The 17,826-nt window shown below is 46.7% G+C and overlaps 1 protein-coding gene and 1 long non-coding RNA gene across 15 annotated transcripts in view; one reads left to right on the plus strand and one right to left on the minus strand.

The window, feature by feature from the left end:
- LOC108178010 (uncharacterized) overlaps positions 1 to 5,626 on the minus strand; it is a 32,157-nt gene extending 26,531 nt beyond the window's left edge. For 2 of the 4 annotated variants that reach the window (XR_001794714.4, XR_011387828.2), the window contains exon 1: positions 5,170 to 5,483. This is a non-coding gene — a long non-coding RNA (uncharacterized LOC108178010). Of the gene's footprint in view, positions 1 to 5,169 lie in introns of all 4 variants that reach the window. The other 2 variants (XR_007908922.3, XR_011387827.2) reach the window with 2 other exon arrangements.
- The window catches only part of NXPE3 (neurexophilin and PC-esterase domain family member 3), a 48,761-nt gene continuing 35,841 nt past the window's right edge, over positions 4,907 to 17,826 (plus strand). For 3 of the 11 annotated variants that reach the window (XR_016233077.1, XM_089331640.1, XM_089331641.1), the window contains exons 1-4: positions 5,036 to 5,187; positions 6,466 to 6,568; positions 8,797 to 8,969; positions 16,560 to 16,847. Coding sequence is in view for 6 of the 11 variants with exons in the window: in XM_089331637.1 (XP_089187763.1) it covers positions 16,739 to 16,847 (109 nt within the window). In the remaining 5 variants the exon portion in view is untranslated. Of the gene's footprint in view, positions 5,188 to 5,509; positions 5,717 to 6,465; positions 6,569 to 8,796; positions 8,970 to 16,559; positions 16,848 to 17,826 lie in introns of those variants that run through there. The other 8 variants (XM_008267010.5, XM_089331637.1, XM_089331639.1 and 5 more) reach the window with 6 other exon arrangements.

Here is a 17,826-nt window from a genome sequence, read left to right on the forward strand (position 1 = left end):
GAGGGATTCTCTGAGAAGGAGCCTAAAAGCTCCTTGATTTGATTAAGATCTGTTAGAGAAGGAGACATGGACTCTGGGCCTTCCATGCCAGCCACCTCCCTCAGGGGAAGACTGGTTTGGGTTGTAAATTTCGGGAGACAGTGTGAGGAGTAGGTAAGACAGAAGGGTGGATTGGACCAGGAATCGGGTGGAGTGGCTGGGGTACCTGTGGCAGGCGGTCGTCAGCTGGATCTGGATCACAGAGAGGATGTGAAGAGGGAGGGGCTGGGGGTGGAGCTTTTAAAGGAAAGCTTTTCTTTCATGGAAAGAACAGGACAAACAGGGTGTGAGGGTGAAGAGAGTGACAGGATGGAGGGGGAGGGGGATGGGACTGGAAGATTGAAGGGGAGAAGGGAGAGGAAGGTCAGTTGTGGCTGCCACTGTGGGGTGGGGGGAAGAAGAACATGCAAGCAGGGGCAGGGTGAGTGGAGGGCCATGCTCCCAAGGTGGTAGCTTCTCTGATGAAGGAAGAATGAGAGAGGGGAAGAGAGGGAGTTCAAAGGAAGGCCTCAGGCCTCTCTCCTCCATGATAACTTGGAATGAGGAAACTTGACCTTGGAGGAGGAAAAAGGCTTGGGGAATTTCTGACCATTTGCTGTTCCTCTGTGTAAAGTAATCAAGGTCGCAGAGAATTTGGTGACCAAGCCTGCCTCGTTCTGGCCATTTAGATTCATCATCCAGTTTACATTGAAGCCAGGCTTTGGTATAGAGATAAATTAATTGTTTTGGTCTCATCTGTCCAGCACACACAAGTTCAACAGACAGACCCGGGACAGTCATGCGTCCCATGGGAGAAATTTGCTAACCCACGGACTTAAATACAATGAAACCGAGAGCTGAGGACTCGACTTACAATAAAGCATCTTTTGAGAAGCCTCCCACAGCTGAGCCACTCACAACTGAGTTATGAGATTTCCCTTAGCTTAGATAGGCACCTCTAAACTAGGACATAAGGGAACATTCCTAGTGGAACTGAGTGTGTACCCTAAAATCCCTGCAAAGAAAAGGGTACTGGCCAATGAGACGAGGTCTGCCCTGGTGCCTGGGGAGACTAGGGTCAATTTCTTACCAAATCTGTTGGGTTGAGATTCAGGTCCAGTGTTGCATGCAGAGGCGAGATCCAACAAAAGATTTTTGACTGAATTCACAGGGAGAAGAGAAGGTGTTAAGTGGGGAGTCAGGGGGTAAGAGACCAGCTCATCTGGGGTGTCTGGAAAGGTGTCTCCAATTTGCTCAAATCACTCCAAGGAGGAAACTTCAAGGCTAACCTGAGAGTTTCACCCTCCCTCCATCAAGGAGAGGCACTTGGTCAGAAATGACAGTAAAGCGGGAAGTAAGTTCTTGGGTACCCTAACAGGGAGTCTGCATCTGGTCTTTCCCTGGGAAATTTTGTGTCCCATCAGAGTGGCCCTGGCTGAAGACTGTCAGTCTTCCACCCGGTCATTCCCAGTCACATACATACACAGCCTCATTCCTGAGAGGAAAATGAAATAAGAAAGAGCAAGTAGCAGCTGGACAGGAATTCGACTGTGTGTGGAACAGCATGGTCAGAGGGTTCCCCTGGAGATGAAGGGGTCCTCAAGGACCAGACACTCAACAGTTACCTTGAGGTCCTCACCCCCAGTTTGCTGCAGAAAGGAGAAGAAAGTTTGGAGAAGGGGAAGGTATCATTGATACCAGAGGGTATCAGAGCTCTGAGTATCTGGCAGGTCGATATAAATCCTTGACCAGGTGGATGGAGCGATGCAAGCTCTGAGAGCAGGTTTCCTGATGACTGCCTGCAAGTATATGAGCTTCCAAGGAACCACAGTGGGCGAGGGGCTGATCTCTCGCACCCCTCCCCGTATGGGCCACCAAAACGTAAGGAGGACAAAGAGGAGACAAGATACAAACTCACAGCCCAAATAAATTTATTCAAGGGAATAAACCCAGACAGGTGGCTAACTACCAGCGTGCACACAGGGCAAGCACATGGTAGAAAGCCTGGTCTTCCTGGCCAGTGCCACGACTCACTAGGCTAATCCTCCGCCTGCAGTGCCAGCACACCAGGTTCTAGTCCCCATTGGGGCGCTGGATTCTGTCCTGGTTGCTCCTCTTCCAGTCCAGCTCTCTGCTGTGGCCCGGGAGGGCAGTGGAGGATGGCCCAAGTCCCTGGGCCCTGCACCTGCATGGGAGACCAGGAGAGGCACCTGGCTCCTGGCTTCGGATCAGCGTGGTGTGCCAGCTGTGGCGGCCATTGGGGGGTGAACCAATGGAAAAGGAAAACCTTTCTGTCTGTCTCTCTCACTGTCCACTCTGCCTGTCAAAAAAAAAAAAAAAAAAAAAAAAAAGAAAGAAAGAAAAAGAAAAAAAGAAAGCCTGGTCCTCCTGCAGATTGGGACTTACATCGTTTGGGGTAGCTGAGGATCTGGAGGGGAGTACAGTCGGCAGAGCTGAGCTGGTTTGTACAGGCTTTTTGCAGGCTTTTAATCTCGACCCACCGTCCTCTCTGTGGACTGCTAGTTGAGGAAGAATGCAGAGGTTGGACTGAGTTGGTTGACAAAGAATGCAGGGGCTAGGAATTCTGTCGGGGGACTGGATCTGCTTTCAGGCAAGGAGCTAAAATGTCTCTAAAGCTCATGTCCTTGCTCCATCACAAAGTTTAGTTTCTGTTTTTGTTTTGTTTTTTATTTGACAGAGTCAGGCAGTGAGAGAGAGAGAGAGAGAGAGAAAGGTCTTCCATCTGTTGGTTCAACCCCCAAATGGCCGCCACGGCTGGCGCTGGGCCGATCTGAAGCCGGGAGTCAGGAGCTTCTTCCTGGTTTTCAGTGCAGGTGCAGGGGCCCAAGCACTTGGGCCATCCTCCACTGCCCTCCCGGGCCACAGCAGAGATGAGATGCCGGCACCGCAGGCGGAGGATTAACCAAGTGAGCCTCGGCGCCGGCCCCCCATCACAAAGTTCAGTAACAACAGCATCTAAACCATTTTTGTAGACATGGCAGAAATGACCAGTTACTTTGGTTTCATATCATAACATATAAACTTATGTTGCCAGTTTTTCTCCTAGAGTAAGATTATCATAAATGGAACATTCAGAAATTCTTTAGCTATGCCATTACCTGAGATAGGAAATTCAAGAGGAGGAGATCTGGGACACTGGACTAGATATTTTTGATTTGTTTTCTCATTTATTTCTAAGTACAGGTGATGTTTTCCTTAATTTTCATTAGACCAAAAAAAAAAAAAAAAAAAAAAACCAAGTTCAGAGATGTATTGTAATTTGCCCATGATGTTAACAAACAAAGCCGTGGTCCAGACTCAGGCAGGCTAGGATCCAAAGCACATATTCTTTGCATAAACATATCCTGTGTTGAATGTTCTGAGTTGGGTGTGTGGTGACTTAGCAGTGAGAAATCTAATAATCTGATAATGATGGGGCCAGTGTTGTGGTGTAGCTACTGCCTGAGACACCAGCATCCCATGTGAGCGTCAGAGTCCTGGGTGCTGCACTGCCACTCTAGCTCCCTGGTAATGCTCCTGGGAAAGCAGAAGATGGCCCAAGTATTTGGGCCCCTGCACTCAGGTGGAAGACTTGGATGAAGCTCCTGGCTCCTGGCTTTGTTCTGGCCCAGCCCTGCTGTTTTGACCATTTGGGGAGTGAACTAGCAAATGGACGATCCCACTCTCTCTCCACACTTGATCTTAGCTAAAAGGCTGAGAAGCGATAATCCATCTCTCTTTCTGTAACTCTGACTTCCAAATTAATAAATACATCTTTTTTTTTTTTTTAAAAGAATCTGGTAATGATAAAGGGGTCTTTGAGGCCTGTACTGCTCTTGTTTGTGGCTTTGGCTGTAAAATATATGTAAGACCACTCAAAAGCCTCAGGATTATGAGTGCTTGGGAGTAAATGAGGTTAATGAGGAAAAAAGCTATGACCTAGAGACCATCATCTTCTGTCTAAATATTCACCACTTGATAGGCAAACTATGAAGGGTGGGTGCCTGGGTGCTTGGGCATCCACCTATGGGAGATATGGTTTAACCTAAGCAGGAATCTTGTATGTGGGGCTCTTTTTGGCTAGGCATACAGGCCTGGGAGCCACCTTTTATGACCACGAAAGGCCCTGGAAGATTGAATGTCCTCAAGGCAGAAGGAGAATGAAGTGACTACCCCGAAGTGACTAACCAATGGCAGAACTTTATTCCGTTCCTGGGTCTGGTTACCCATGCATTTAGGTCTGTGGTGAAACTATCAGAATGAGCACACAGAGTCCATTGTGGTCAACAAATATAAAAATAATTCATGTCAGTTATAATTTATATTAATTCTTCTTCCTCAACCTTGGGATAATAGTCTAGGGGCCAGGATTTTGCTTATATAAATTCGGCTAGCCCCACTGTGTTTGGGGCACGCGGAGGGGGGACAGCAATCCTTTCCTGCTTCCTGAGCAAGGTTCTGGCTGTCTCCTGAAAACGAGTCTTATTCTTCAATTTCATATAACTGTGACTAACTTTTACCACTGAGAAGTACGTCCAAAATACCGTGACCCAAAATTGGGGGAAAGGAGTATTCTGGTACTTTTGCCAGGAGATCCACGGCATGTACAGTAAGAGTAAAAAGAATGGGCTGTTTCGAGACAAATGGAAGAAATAGATTAATTTCAGAGCAAGGAGAGATTCAAAGGCCGGTCATCTTCTGTGCTTGTGCCTAGCAAATAGGGTTTCTCGGATATAGGGAACAATGAACTTTATCACTGCACGAGAAAGACTGCCCAAGTAGGGCTATCTCGGGTTGTGAACACTTTGGCAGACCAGAGAAAAAGCCTTGAGCCGGATGCTGGCAGCGAAACCCTGACATCTAAAGGTCGCAAGCAGTTGCGTGCAGAGGAAAAGCGAAGTGCCTCGGAATCACCTGCCGCCTAGCAGCCCGGCAGTCAGGAGCTGGGAGAGCGCTAGCAGCGCTCTGGGCCTCATGGCCCCTCAGCTGTCAATCGACATCCTCGCCCCGCCCCTCCGAGAGCTTGCCCAATCGGAGCTGAGGGTCGGGGGTAAGTAGACGTGGCGGGGTCAGGAAGCTTGGAGCGAGAGGCCTGGCGCATCGGCGACGAGTTGGGGCGTCAGTGTACCCTGCCGGGGGAGATTGACTCACCAGCGGCTGGACTCTGAGGTGAGTGCGGCGATGCGGGATTGTGCGGGCTCCGGGCCGGACCCTGTCAGTGCAGGGACCCCCACCGCTCACCTCCTCGTGCGCTCCACTCGGCTGCAAAGCCTCTCCCTCCGCGCGCGCCGGGTCCCGAGTCCCCTCTGGGACTCCCTCCCCGCGGCCCCGAGGGTCACGGCTGGGAGCCCCGGGCCTGGGAGGGGAGGCTGTGGCCCAAGGCGGACGCACAGTTGGAGCCCCAGGCTGCCGCAGCCTTGGACCTGAGGAGCGAGAGCCGAGGCGGATCCAGGCCGGGAGGGAGTGGGGCGGGGCGCGAGCATCACGACGCGCAGTTTTCGCCGCTCGCTGCAACGCCGCAGCGCGGCGGCCCCGGACCCTCGCTAACCCGCAGCCGGCCGCTTGGCCACGCCGCCCCGTTAGTCCCCATCCCTTCTCATCTCTGCCCAGGCCATCAGCTGCCTCTTGGCTGGTGGTACTATCGCGAGTTGGACTGCTGTGGCCTTAATGACCTGCCGTTTGGGGACATCAGATGCAGGTCGTATGGGGAAGAAAAGTGTGACTTTACAAGATGTGATGTGGAGACCCTGCTCTGTCACCCATCTCAGCCTTAGAGGCCATTAGGGTGATGCCAGGAGGGATTCTTAGGCAAGATTTATACTGTGTGTGTGTGTGTGTGTGTGTGTGTGTGGAGAGAGAAAAAAGAGATGGTTTTTAATTTTTTTTTTTGCTTTTTTTTTTTAAATTATTCTAAAGGAGGCTGTTGCCACATTTCCTAAAGAAGAGAATCACACTCCCCCCACTGTGGTCAGTTATCGTTCAGAACATCAGGGTGGATTGGAAGCTGGCGGGACTCCCAGACCCTCTCTGGTTGCTTGCAGTGGCATACTATGCCTCCACAGTGTTTGGGTTCTGCTTCCCTTTGTGTTCAGTATCTTCTTTCTGTTTCTGTCATCCTCACAGTCCCTGTGGGGCTCCTGAGAAAGGAAGTGAAGTGGAGTTGGCTGCCCCCGTTGCTCTGCGATTTGGGTTGATCTCGGGGACTATTGAGACGTCTTTTCAGAAATGTTACCGCTTATCCACTGATGTTTATCCTACTTGGCTGCTCAGGGACCTTTTACAGAAGTTGTTTTTTGAGGCCTACTCCTACAGATTCTAATTTAATTGGGTGGGTGGGGCCTAGGCACTGGTATTTTGAAAAGTTTCCAGATGATTATTAATATTTGTACAGGGTTAACGACCATGACCTGTCAGTATGCCTTATTTATTTATTTAATTTCCGGACAGCACTTAGGACTTTGTGGTTTATTTAACTCATTTGAATACTGCTCTATCTGCGGTATCATCTCCATGGGACCCTGCTTTGGAAGAAGGTCAGGAGAAGGTCCAGGTGAGTCAGCACTTTGGGCTCCTGAGGTAGGAGCACGTGAAAAGGGAGTGGAATCCCAGGAGCACTGTGGGTCACTGTGCTTCATCCTTGTTCAGGGGTTACCCGTTACTGTCTTAGTCTTGCATGGGTCTTCAGTGCTTCCTTCTGTCTATCCTGTCCTGTTAAGTTTCCGAGCCTTACTTGGCACTCTATGGAACACAATTGCCTTTTGGAAAAATTGAGATATGTATATTCTCTGTAAATCTGTCCTTTTTGCTTTGATATAGGGGACCTCATTTTCTGAATTAAAATTCCAGGTCCTTTCTCTGACTAGTACACTTGCATTTATGTGGATAACAGGTCAAGAATGTAAATTTAGGATGTGGACTGTCCTCTGATATATTGTCTTTGTAAATAGTTGCCTGAGAACATTAACTTCCCAGAGGTTGGGGTTGCTGTTTAATATTCTTTGTTTAGTGCCTGAACTCAAGCATTTAATTTGTGTTATTGACAATTGTAATTCCAAGTTATGTAAGCAATCACTCTGTGATTCTCTTGTGCAATAGGAATAGGAAGTCAGATACCTAAGGAGAGTCTAGGATTGTTGCCACAGGACATTAAGGAGTTAGATTGGTTAGTACATGCCCTGGACTGGGAAGTAGTCAATCAAAATTTGACAGAAATAGTCCCAACAAGTCACCTGCAAGTCAGATCCATGCATCTTCTTTTTTGCTTGTCCTTTGCATATGAGAAATTAAGTGGCCGGCGCCGCGGCTCACTAGGCTAATCCTCCACCTGCGGCTCCGGCATCCCGGGTTCTAGTCCCGGTCGGGGCGCCGGATTCTGTCCCGGTTGCTCCTCTTCCAGTCCAGCTCCCTGCTGTGGCCCGGGAGTGCAGTGGAGGATGGCCCAGGTCCTTGGGCCCTGCACCCGCCTGGGAGACCAGGAGAAGCATCTGGCTCCTGCCATCGGATCAGCGCGATGCGCCAGCCGCAGTGTGTCGGCCGCGGCAGCCATTGGAGGGTGAACCAACAGCAAAAGGAAGACCTTTCTGTCTCTCTCTCTCACTGTCCACTCTGCCTGTCAAAAAAAAAAAAAAAAAAAAAAAATACAAGTAAAGTGGTATTCTGATACTTCATAAAGATTGGGAAACAAGACTGCTCAAGTTATGATTCCTTGAATAATACATTTTATTTAGATCTCTGTAGCTATCTCTTGTTTTCTGAAGTGGGAAGATGGGTTATTTAACTACATGATTATTCTAATCTTTAAAAAAATAACTTTTGGAACATTTGCCTTTGGTTTGTATATTTTTTTAGTTGCTTTGTAGTACTTATAAAGCATTGACCTTAAACTAAAATCTGAGAGTGATTTGCCAGGTGGAATTCAATATATGTAAATAGCCAGTTATATATGTATATTTATTTGTGTGTGTGTGTGAGAGAGAGAGAGTGAGAGAGAAATAATGATTGAATACACCCTCAAACACTGCTTCACTCCCCAAATGCCCACAATTGCTGGTGCTGGGCTGGGCCAAAGCTGGGAGTCAGGAACTCAATCCAGGTCTCCCACATTGGTGGTGGGAGCCCAATTACTTGAGCCATCACTACCAACTTCTAGGGTCTATGTTAGCAGGAAGCTGAATTTAGGAGCTGGAGCTGGCAATCTAACCCAGGTATTCTGATACGGAATGCAAGCATCTTAACTGCTAGACTACATGCCTACCCCAGTTACTGATTTTTATTGTACAAAAAGGAAATGTTCTTTCTTTTTTCTAGGTTTTTGTTTATTTATTTGACAGGTAGAATTACAGACAGTGAGAGAGAGAGATAGAGAGAAAGGTCTTCCTTCCGTTGGTTCACTCCCCAAATGGCCGCAGTGGCCAGAGCTGTGCCGATCCAAAGCTAGGAGCCAGGAGCCTCCTCCTGGTCTCCCATGCGGGTGCAGGGGCCCAAGTGGGCCATCCTCCACTGCATTCCCAGGCCATAACAAAGATCTGGACTGGAAGAGGAGCAACTGGAACTAGAACCCGGCGCCTATATGGGATGCTGGCACCGCAGGTGGAAGAATAATCTAGCCACGGTGCCAGCCGAAAAAAGGAAATGTTCTTATATCTACTCCTCCCACTCTATTACACTTAAATCTATGTATGCCTCTGTCTGTAAAACTGTACTGTCAGTTTCTAATATGTTTTCCTTTTTTTCATTTTCAGTATCTTTAACCTTTATATCATATTTCTTTTACCACAGGAAGAATATTATAAAAATGGAAAAACATATACTTCGAATGTGGCAAGAAAAGAATAAGGATTGTTGGTCACAACTACTTGAATTCAGGATTGTGTATGCTGGAAGGAAAGTTAGATGTGAACTCTAATTTCTTTGTTCAAATAAGCATCTCTTCTTGGGAAATTTCCAAAAAGGTAAATTATATGCACACGCATATACATTTATACATGTATATAATATTGTTCTTTCTTGTTGTTCTGAGAAACTTTTCTAGAGTCATTCTCATCCAGCACTGTTGTTCTTACTTAACTCTAAGGGAAATTTGAGATATCAAATTATATTTTCATGTTCCCTTTGTAAATACCTTTCTTGTTATAATATCTAGGTTTATTTATTTATTTTAAGATTTATTTATTTATTTGAAAGAGTTACAGAGAGGCTGAAGCAGACAGGGAGAGGTCTTCCGTCCACTAGTTCACTCCACAATTGGCTGTAGTGGCTGGAGCTGCACTGATCTGAAGCTAGGAACCTGGAGCTTCTTCTAGGTTTTCCATGAGGGTGCAAGAGCCCAAGCCCTTGGGCTATCTTCCACTACTCTCCAAAGCCATAGCAGAGAGTTGGATCGGAAGTAGAGCAGCCAGGACTCGAACTGGTGCCCATCTGGGATGCTGGCACTGCAGGTAGCAGCTTTACCCCCTATGCCACAGTGCCAGCCCCAATATCTAGATTTTATATTTGTAGGAAAATCTTTTACAGATTTCTTTTTCCTGTGAGAAATATTTCATTTTAAATGGAATTGTTTTCTCAAATATGATTTAGTATCTTTTTTCTACATGCATCTCATTTTTAATTTTTTTTTTTTTTTTTTTTGACAGGCAGAGTTAGACAGTGAGAGAGAGAGAGAAAAAGGTCCTCCTTTGCCTTTGGTTCACCCTCCAATGGCCGCTGTGGCTGGCGCGCTGTAGCCAGCGCACTGCGCTGATCCAAAGCTAGGAGCCAGGTGTTCTCCTGGTCTCCCATGGGGTGCAGGACCCAAGCACTTGGACTATCCTCCACTGTACTCCCGGGCCACAGCAGAGAGCTGGCCTGGAAGAGGGGCAACTGGGACAGAATCCGGCGCCCCGACCGGGACTAGAACCTGGGGTGCCAGCGCCGCAGGCAGAGGATTAGCCTGTTGAGCCGCGGCGCTGGCCCATATTTAATTTTTACTTTTAGAAATCAACTTTGGGCCGGCGCTGCGGCTCATTAGGCTAATCCTCCGCCTTGCGGCGCCGGCACACCTGGTTCTAGTTCCGGTTGGGGCGCCGGATTCTGTCCCGGTTGCCCCTCTTTCAGGCCAGCTCTCTGCTGTGGCCAGGGAGTGCAGTGGAGGATGGCCCAAGTGCTTGGGCCCTGCACCCCATGGGAGACCAGGATAAATACCTGGCTCCTGCCATTGGATCAGTGTGGTGCGCTGGCCGCAGCGCGCCAGCTGCGGCGGCCATTGGAGGGTGAACCAAAAGGAAGACCTTTCTCTTTGTCTCTCTCTCTCACTGTCCACTCTGCCTATCAAAAAAAAAAAAAAAAAAGGAATCAACTTTATTCTTTGTAGTTGTGATTTTTATTTACTGGTTAAAAAAATTAGGGCATAAACAAGATAAAAGATTAAATAAAAATTGCTCCTGAAGGTGACAGCTGTGAACATTTCTTTCTTTCTTTCTTTCTTTTTTTTTTTTTAAGATTCATTTATTTATTTGAAAGGCAGAAATACACACACACACACACACACATACACAGAAAGAGAGAGAGAACTTCCATCTGCTGGTTCATTCCTCAAATGGCCAAGGCTGGGCCAGGCTGAAGTCAGGAACGAGGCGCTTCTTCAGGGTGTACCATGTGGGTATAGGGTCCAAGAACTTGGGCCATTTTTTGCTGCTTTCCCAGGTACATTAGCAGGGATCTGGATTGGAAGTGGAGGAGCTGGGACTCAAACCAGTACCCATAGGGATGCAGGTGCTGCAGCTACCCTTCTAGGCCACAGCGCTGGCCCCAGTATATATCTTTCCAAAGAGAGGTCTATGTAGTGTGCCTCAGGCAACATCTTCTTGTACAAATGGATCTTCCAAATGTCTGCTCTCTGCTTACATATTGCAGGAAGTCGGATCTTCTGGTGTTGCCTGCTGTAATTAGTGTCAGTAGAAGTCTAGTTGTAAGGGGTCTTTGCCATCCTTCTACACTGTTGACCACTGCTGAGCTGACTGGCTCTGAACTACACTGGTGTCCTCTAAATTTCTGACATCCACACAGCCCACAGGCCACACCTCGTCATGAGGCAACTAAATTACTGTAGCTATCATGATGGTCTTTTCTGTCTTTGACCTTAGGGAAACCTGTGATTTCTAATAGCTGACTCTGAGAAGGATCTCTGTAGCAAAACAATTGGGATCCTGGTGACAATTATTATCGTCTATTTCACAGCCATTTCCTTCTCAGAATTTATAAGCATTTCTATGTGGGTGTATGTCTGGGTATTGGAGAGGGCAATGTTAGAGGTTGTATTACTCAGCTTTTCATTACTACAATGAAATACCTGAGGCAGGAAAATATTATAAGAAAGAACACAGTTTATTTAGCTCACAGTTTTGGAGGCTCAAGGGTATGGTGCTTGTGTTGTTCTATTTCTGGTGAGAACCTTCGTCTTTGTCACATGGTGGATGGCAGTGGTAGGAGCACATATGGAAGCAAAAGATGACTTTTTTTTTTTTGGTAATGATTGATTTATTTATTTTATAGGCAGAGTTACAGAGAGAGAGGGAGAAATGGAGAGAGAGATCTTTCATCTGTTTGTTCACTCCCCAAATGGCTACAATCATCAGGGGTGGGCCAAGCCGAAGCCAGGAGCCAGGAGATTCTTCCAGGTTTCTGACCTGGTGGCAGGGGCTGGGACTTGGGCCATCTTTCACTGCTTTCCCAGGCACATTAGCAGGGAGCTGGATTGGAAGTGAAGCAGCTGGGACCAAACTGTCCTCCATATGGGATGCCTGCACTGCAAGCTGCAGTTTAACTCTGTGCCACAGTGCTGGCCGGAAGAAATTACATTTTGATACAAGAAACCAGAAAGCTTTCCACTTCTGATCCAGCTCCCTGCTGATTGACATGGGAAAGCAATGGAGAATGGCCTATTTTTGGACCTGGCCACTCACGTAGGAGACTTGGATGGAGTTCTGGGCTTCTGGTTGCAGCCTGGCAAGCAGCAGATGGAGGATCTCTTTCTATTCCTTGTTCTCTAACTCTACCTTTCAAATAAATAAAATCTTAAAAAAAAAATCACTCCTCTTCCTTGTCTTGACAAAAATAAAAAGCCACAGTAAGAAGCAGGAAAGGTAGGAGGGAGAGAGGGAGAAAGAGACATGCCAGGCTCAGGCATTTTTTTTTTTTTAAGCTTTATTTTATTTATTTGAAAGATAGAGTGACAGAGAGGGAAAAAGAGAGAGAAAGGGATCGTCCATCTGCTGGTTCACTCCCCAAATGGCTGCAATGGCAGGGGCTGCTCCATTTGGGTGTCCCTTGTGGGTGGCAAGTTCGGCCATCTTCTGCTGCTTTCCCAAGCACATTAGTAGGGAGCTGGATGAGAAGTGAAACACTGGGAACTGTTGCTTTGATATGAGATGCTGGTGCTACAGGCCGTGATTGAACCTGTCATGCCACAAGCTGGCCCCTGGCCTCAGGCTTTTAAAACATTCTGAGAACACGGACACAAAGGGTCACATGAGAGCTACCTTAAACCCTTCCGACCGCAGTGTTCCCTGCAAAACCTAAGGACTTCCTGGAACCTACCTTGTAACGTTTTCAGCGCCTCCTAGTACTCCTACTACTGGGGACCAAGCATCTAACATGGACCGCTGGGGGACAAACCAGATCTAGAGCATAACAGGAGGGCGTGAGATGGGTAAGTCTGGTATTTCACAGTGCCTGGCACGGTGGAGGCAGCCAGGAGAGGTGGAGTTATTCCTGTTTAAGGAGAACTGTCCTTGTCTAATGTGAATGCAGACTGTCCAAGGGGAGTTTCTGGCACTGAGTACAGTGTGTCACAGGGTAGACCTCTGTAATTATATGTATTTTATTTTTTTATTTTTTGGACAGGCAGAGTGGACAGTGAGAGAGAGAGAGAGAGAAAGAAAGGTCTTCCTTTTCCATTGGTTTACCCTGCAATGGCTGCTGTGGCTGGCGCACCGCACCGCGCTCTGAAGCCAGGAGCCAGGTGCTTCTCCTGGTCTCCCATGAGGGTGCAGGGCCCAAGCACTTGGGCCATCCTCCACTGCCTTCCTATGCCACAGCAGAGAGCTGGTCAGGAAGAGGAGTGACCGGGACAGAATCCAGCGCCCCAACCGGGACTAGAACCTGTGTGCCGGCACCACAGGCGGAGGATTAGCCTATTGAGCCACGGCGCCAGCCAATAATTATATGTATTTTTAAATATTTATTTATTTATTTGAAAGGCAGAGTTATAGAGAAGCAGAGAGAGAGAGAGAGAGAGAGAGAGAGAGTCTTCCATCTGCTGGTTCACTCCCCAGAGGGCGACAACAGCTGGAGCTGTGCTGATCCGAAGCCAGGAGTCAGGAACTTCTTCAGGGTCTCCCATGTGGGTGCAGGGACCCAAGGACTTGGGCCATCTTTTACTGCTTTCCAGGGCCATGGAAGAGAGCTGGATAGGAAGTGGAGCAGCCAGGACTTGAACTGGTGCCCATATGGGATGCCGGTGCTGTAGGCGGTAGCTCTACCAGCCATGCCACAGCGCTGGCCCCTGTAATTATTTGTTGAGTGGATTGTTAAATCATTGTAAGATGTACATCATGAAAACAACTGAGTGCTGAGATGGAATCAGAAACAGTAAGATGCATTATCATTAAGTTGCTTTTTCTCTAATACATTTTTTAAATGTAGTCATAATGGGTATAGTCTAATTGGAGAGACAAAAATACTTATAAGCAGAGATAAACTGAGAAGTGAAAATAAATATTGGTATAGGAATTCTGAGGATAGAAATCATGTTGGAATAACTCAGGCTTGTTTCCTTTTTTTTTTTAACTTTTATTTAATGAATATAAATTTCCAAAGTACGATTTATGGATTACAATGGCTTCCCCCCCATACCGTCCCTCCCACCCACAACCCTCCCCTTTCCCACTCCCTCTCCCCTTCCATTCACATCAAGATTCATTTTCGATTATCTTAATATACAGATCAGCTTAGTATACATTAAGTAAGGATTTCAACAGTTTGCTCCCACACAGAAACATAAAGTGAAAAATAATAGATGATTTTTTTAAAATGATGATGAAATCAGATCAGACCTATTGTCATGTTTAATCCCAGTGAGAGTCAAGTTGGGAGTTGATAAATTCTTTTTTTTTTTTTTTTTTTTTTTTTTTTTTTTTTTTTTTACAGAGGATCAGTTTAGTATGCATTAAGTAAAGATTTCAACAGTTTGCACCCCCATAGAATCACAAAGTGAAATATATTGTTTGAGTACTCGTTATAGCATTAAATCTCAATGCACAGCACATTAAGGACAGAGATCCTACATGAGGAGTAAGTGCACAGTGACTCCTGTTGTTGACTTTACCAATTGACACTCCTGTCTATGGCATCAGTAATCTCCCTATACTGCAGTCATGAGTTTCCAAGGCTATGGAAGCCCTCTGAGTTCTCCGACTCTTATCTTGTTTAGACAAGGTCATAGTCAAAGTGGAGGTTCTCTCCTCCCTTCAGAGAAAGGTACCTCCCTCTTTGAAGACCTGTTCTTTCCACTGGGATCTCACTCACAGAGATCTTTTGCCAGAGTGTCTTGGCTTTCCATGCCTGAAATACTCTCATGGGCTTTTCAGCCAGATCCGAATGCCTTTAGGGCTGATTCTGAGGCCAGAGTGCTATTTAGGACATCTGCCATTCTATGAGTCTGCTGAGTATCTCACTTCCCATGTTGGATCACTCTCCCCTTTATTTATTCTATCGGTTAGTGTTAGCAGGTACTAGACTTGTTTATGTGCTCCCTTTGACTCTTAGTCCTTTCATTATGATCAATTGTGAACTGAAATTGATCACTTGGACTAGTGAAATGGCATTGGTACATGCCACCTTGATGGGATTGAATTGGAATCCCCTGGTATGTTTCTTTTTTTTTTTTTTTTTTTTTTTTTTTTTTTTATTTTTTTTTTTTATTATTTTTTTTTTTTTTTGACAGGCAGAGTGGACAGTGAGAGAGAGAGAGAGACAGAAAGGTCTTCCTTTTGCCGTTGATTCACCCTCCAATGGCCGCCGCGGCTGGCGCGCTGCGGCCGGCGCACCGCGCTGATCCGATGGCAGGAGCCAGGAGCCAGGTGCTTTTCCTGGTCTCCCTTGGGGTGCAGGGCCCAAGCACCTGGGCCATCCTCCACTGCACTCCCTGGCCACAGCAGAGGGCTGGCCTGGAAGAGGGGCAACCGGGACAGAATCCGGTGCCCCAACCGGGACTAGAACCCGGTGTGCCGGCGCCGCTAGGCGGAGGATTAGCCTAGTGAGCCGCGGCGCCGGCCCCTGGTATGTTTCTAACTCTACCATTTGGGGCAAGTCAGCTTGAGCATGTCCCAAATTATACATCTCTTCCCTCTCTTATTCCCACTCTTATGTTTAACAGGGATCACATTTCAGTTAATTTTCAACACTTAAGAATAACTGTGTATTAATTACAGAATTAAACCAGTCATATTAAGTAGAACAGACAAAAAAACTACTAAGAGGGATAATGTATTAAGTTGTTCATTAACAGTCAGGGCTATGCTGATCAAGTCACCGTTTCCCATAGTGTCCATTTCACTTCAACAGGTTTCCTTTTTGGTGTTCAGTCAGTTGTTTCCTTTTGAAAGCTGAATTGAGCCGGGTTGGCATGGTTCATGTGGGATGGGAATGGTTCACTCAGATGGAGCACAGGAGCAAAAGAATGGGGCTTGCAATACAAAGCTGAAGGTCATGTTGATGCAGCCCACCTATTCAGGCTTTTCAGCAAGATACTGTGTACCATGGATCTACCCCTGCCACGTTGACCTCTGATACCTGCCCTGCAAGGAAAGCTCCCCTGGGAACAAAATACCAGCATGCTTTCTGTTCATTTGTGCGAGGCTAGCAACTGGAGACAGCAATTTGAATTTGTTATGTGGGAGAAAAATTGGGCATGACTGCCTCTGAAATCCTGTCTTCTAGCAGTTGGAATGAAGACTTGGCAACCCTGTTATCCACCTCTCAAGACTGACTTTGTCTCCTGCATGGTGAGGGCAGGTCTCTCCTTCTGCTCCTTATGACTCAGCTCAGGGAGCAGCATAAGGATGTGGTGGGAGAGCTCGAATCTCTCTCTCTCTCTTTTTTCTTTCAAGATCTATTTATTTGAAAGTCAGAGTTAGACAGAGAGAGGAGAGGCAGAGAGAGAGAGAGAGAGGTCTCCCATCTGATGGTCCACTCCCCAGTTGGCTGCAATGGCCAGAGCTGTGCTGATCCGAAGCCAGGAGCCAGGAACTTCTTTTGGGTCTCCCACATGGATGCAGGGGCCCAAGGACTCGGGCCATACTCCACTGCTTTCCCAGGCCATGGCAGAGAGCCAGATCGGAAGTGGAATGACTATTACTGTGCTCTGGATCTTTGCTTTCTGTTTGTGAGTTTGGGCCTTACATAAGGTCAAGGAAGAGAAAATATGGTGTTTTTTTTTTTTTTTTTTCTTACCATGGCCTAGGCTCTTGCAGTTGGTAATGTTCTCTCATCTGTCCTCTTTGAAGGAGTTATTTGAAGAAAAGTGCATTTCTTCAATCAACTGTGGTCTTTCCTCTAAACGAAGAACTCTTAAGGCTTCATTCTGATACAGGCACATTAAACTGAAAGTTTATGTGCAGCTCAGAAAAGCGAAGACATGGGATTTTGAGGAGTGAAGATAGCATGGTGTCGGCCATGGGTGATCATGCCACAGCCAGACCATGTGGACCAGTTTCTCCAGACTCCGGCTTTTCTGCTGTCTGCTTGCGGTGTTGATGGTGGTGGTGCTCGTCATCAATGTGACTCAGGTCGAGGTGAGTAGGTGGTTTACTTCTTCATGACCAAGGAGGGTCAGATCTGAGGATCTGGGGCTAACGAGCCTGAGGAGAAGTTGGTTATTAGGATGCTTAGCTTGCCAACAGTGCGTGTTGTCCTTTGTGCTGTAAGATTCGAGTCCCTCCAATGCTGTAGAGTTGGTGCTGATCACAAGGGTGTGGTGGTGAAGAAGATGGACGTGATTTCTTCCCTTACGGAGCTCCTGTTCTCAGTGTGCATGGGAAACAGTGATGAGAAATGATCATAATGGCAAAGTAATGATGCTAACTTGAGATTGTGAAAAGTGCTGTAAAGAAAGGGAAGGCTGCCTACTCCAGGGGGCCTTTGAAGTGATGGAAGAAATGTGTCTCCCAGGACACTTGACAAAAGACTGAAGACTTTTTTGAGGGGAGGGAGTTGATGAGTCTTTTTGAAGACTGAGTGGTCATTAAGGACAAGTACCTGGCACTAGGAAGGGACGAGGTGGTGTTTCCCCCTCCCTTGCCTCCCCTGCATGAACTCGTGTATCACCAAAATTTGTGGAGTGGGTTTTTTTTTTTTTAAACTTTTATTTAATGAATATAAATTTCCAAAGTACAGCTTATGGATTACAATGGCTCCCCCCCTCATAACTTCCCTCCCACCCACAACCCTCCCCTCTCCCGCTCCCTCTCCACCTCCGTTCACATCAAGATTCATTTTCAATTCTCTTTATATACAGAAGATCGATTTCCATTCACATCAAGATTCATTTTCTATTCTCTTTATATACAGAAGATAAGTTTAGCATACATTAAGTAAAGATTTCAACAGTTTGCTCCCACACAGAAACATAAAGTGAAATATATTGTTTGAGTACTCGTTATAGCATTAAATCTCAATGTACAGCACACTAAGGACAAAGATCCTACATGAGGAGTAAGTGCACAGTGACTCCTGTTGTTGACTTAACAAATTGACACTCTTGTTTATGGCCTC

This window comes from Oryctolagus cuniculus, chromosome 4 (assembly GCF_051225735.1).
Source record: "Oryctolagus cuniculus isolate XC-2025 breed Fujian yellow rabbit chromosome 4, ASM5122573v1, whole genome shotgun sequence".
NCBI lineage: Eukaryota > Metazoa > Chordata > Mammalia > Lagomorpha > Leporidae > Oryctolagus > Oryctolagus cuniculus.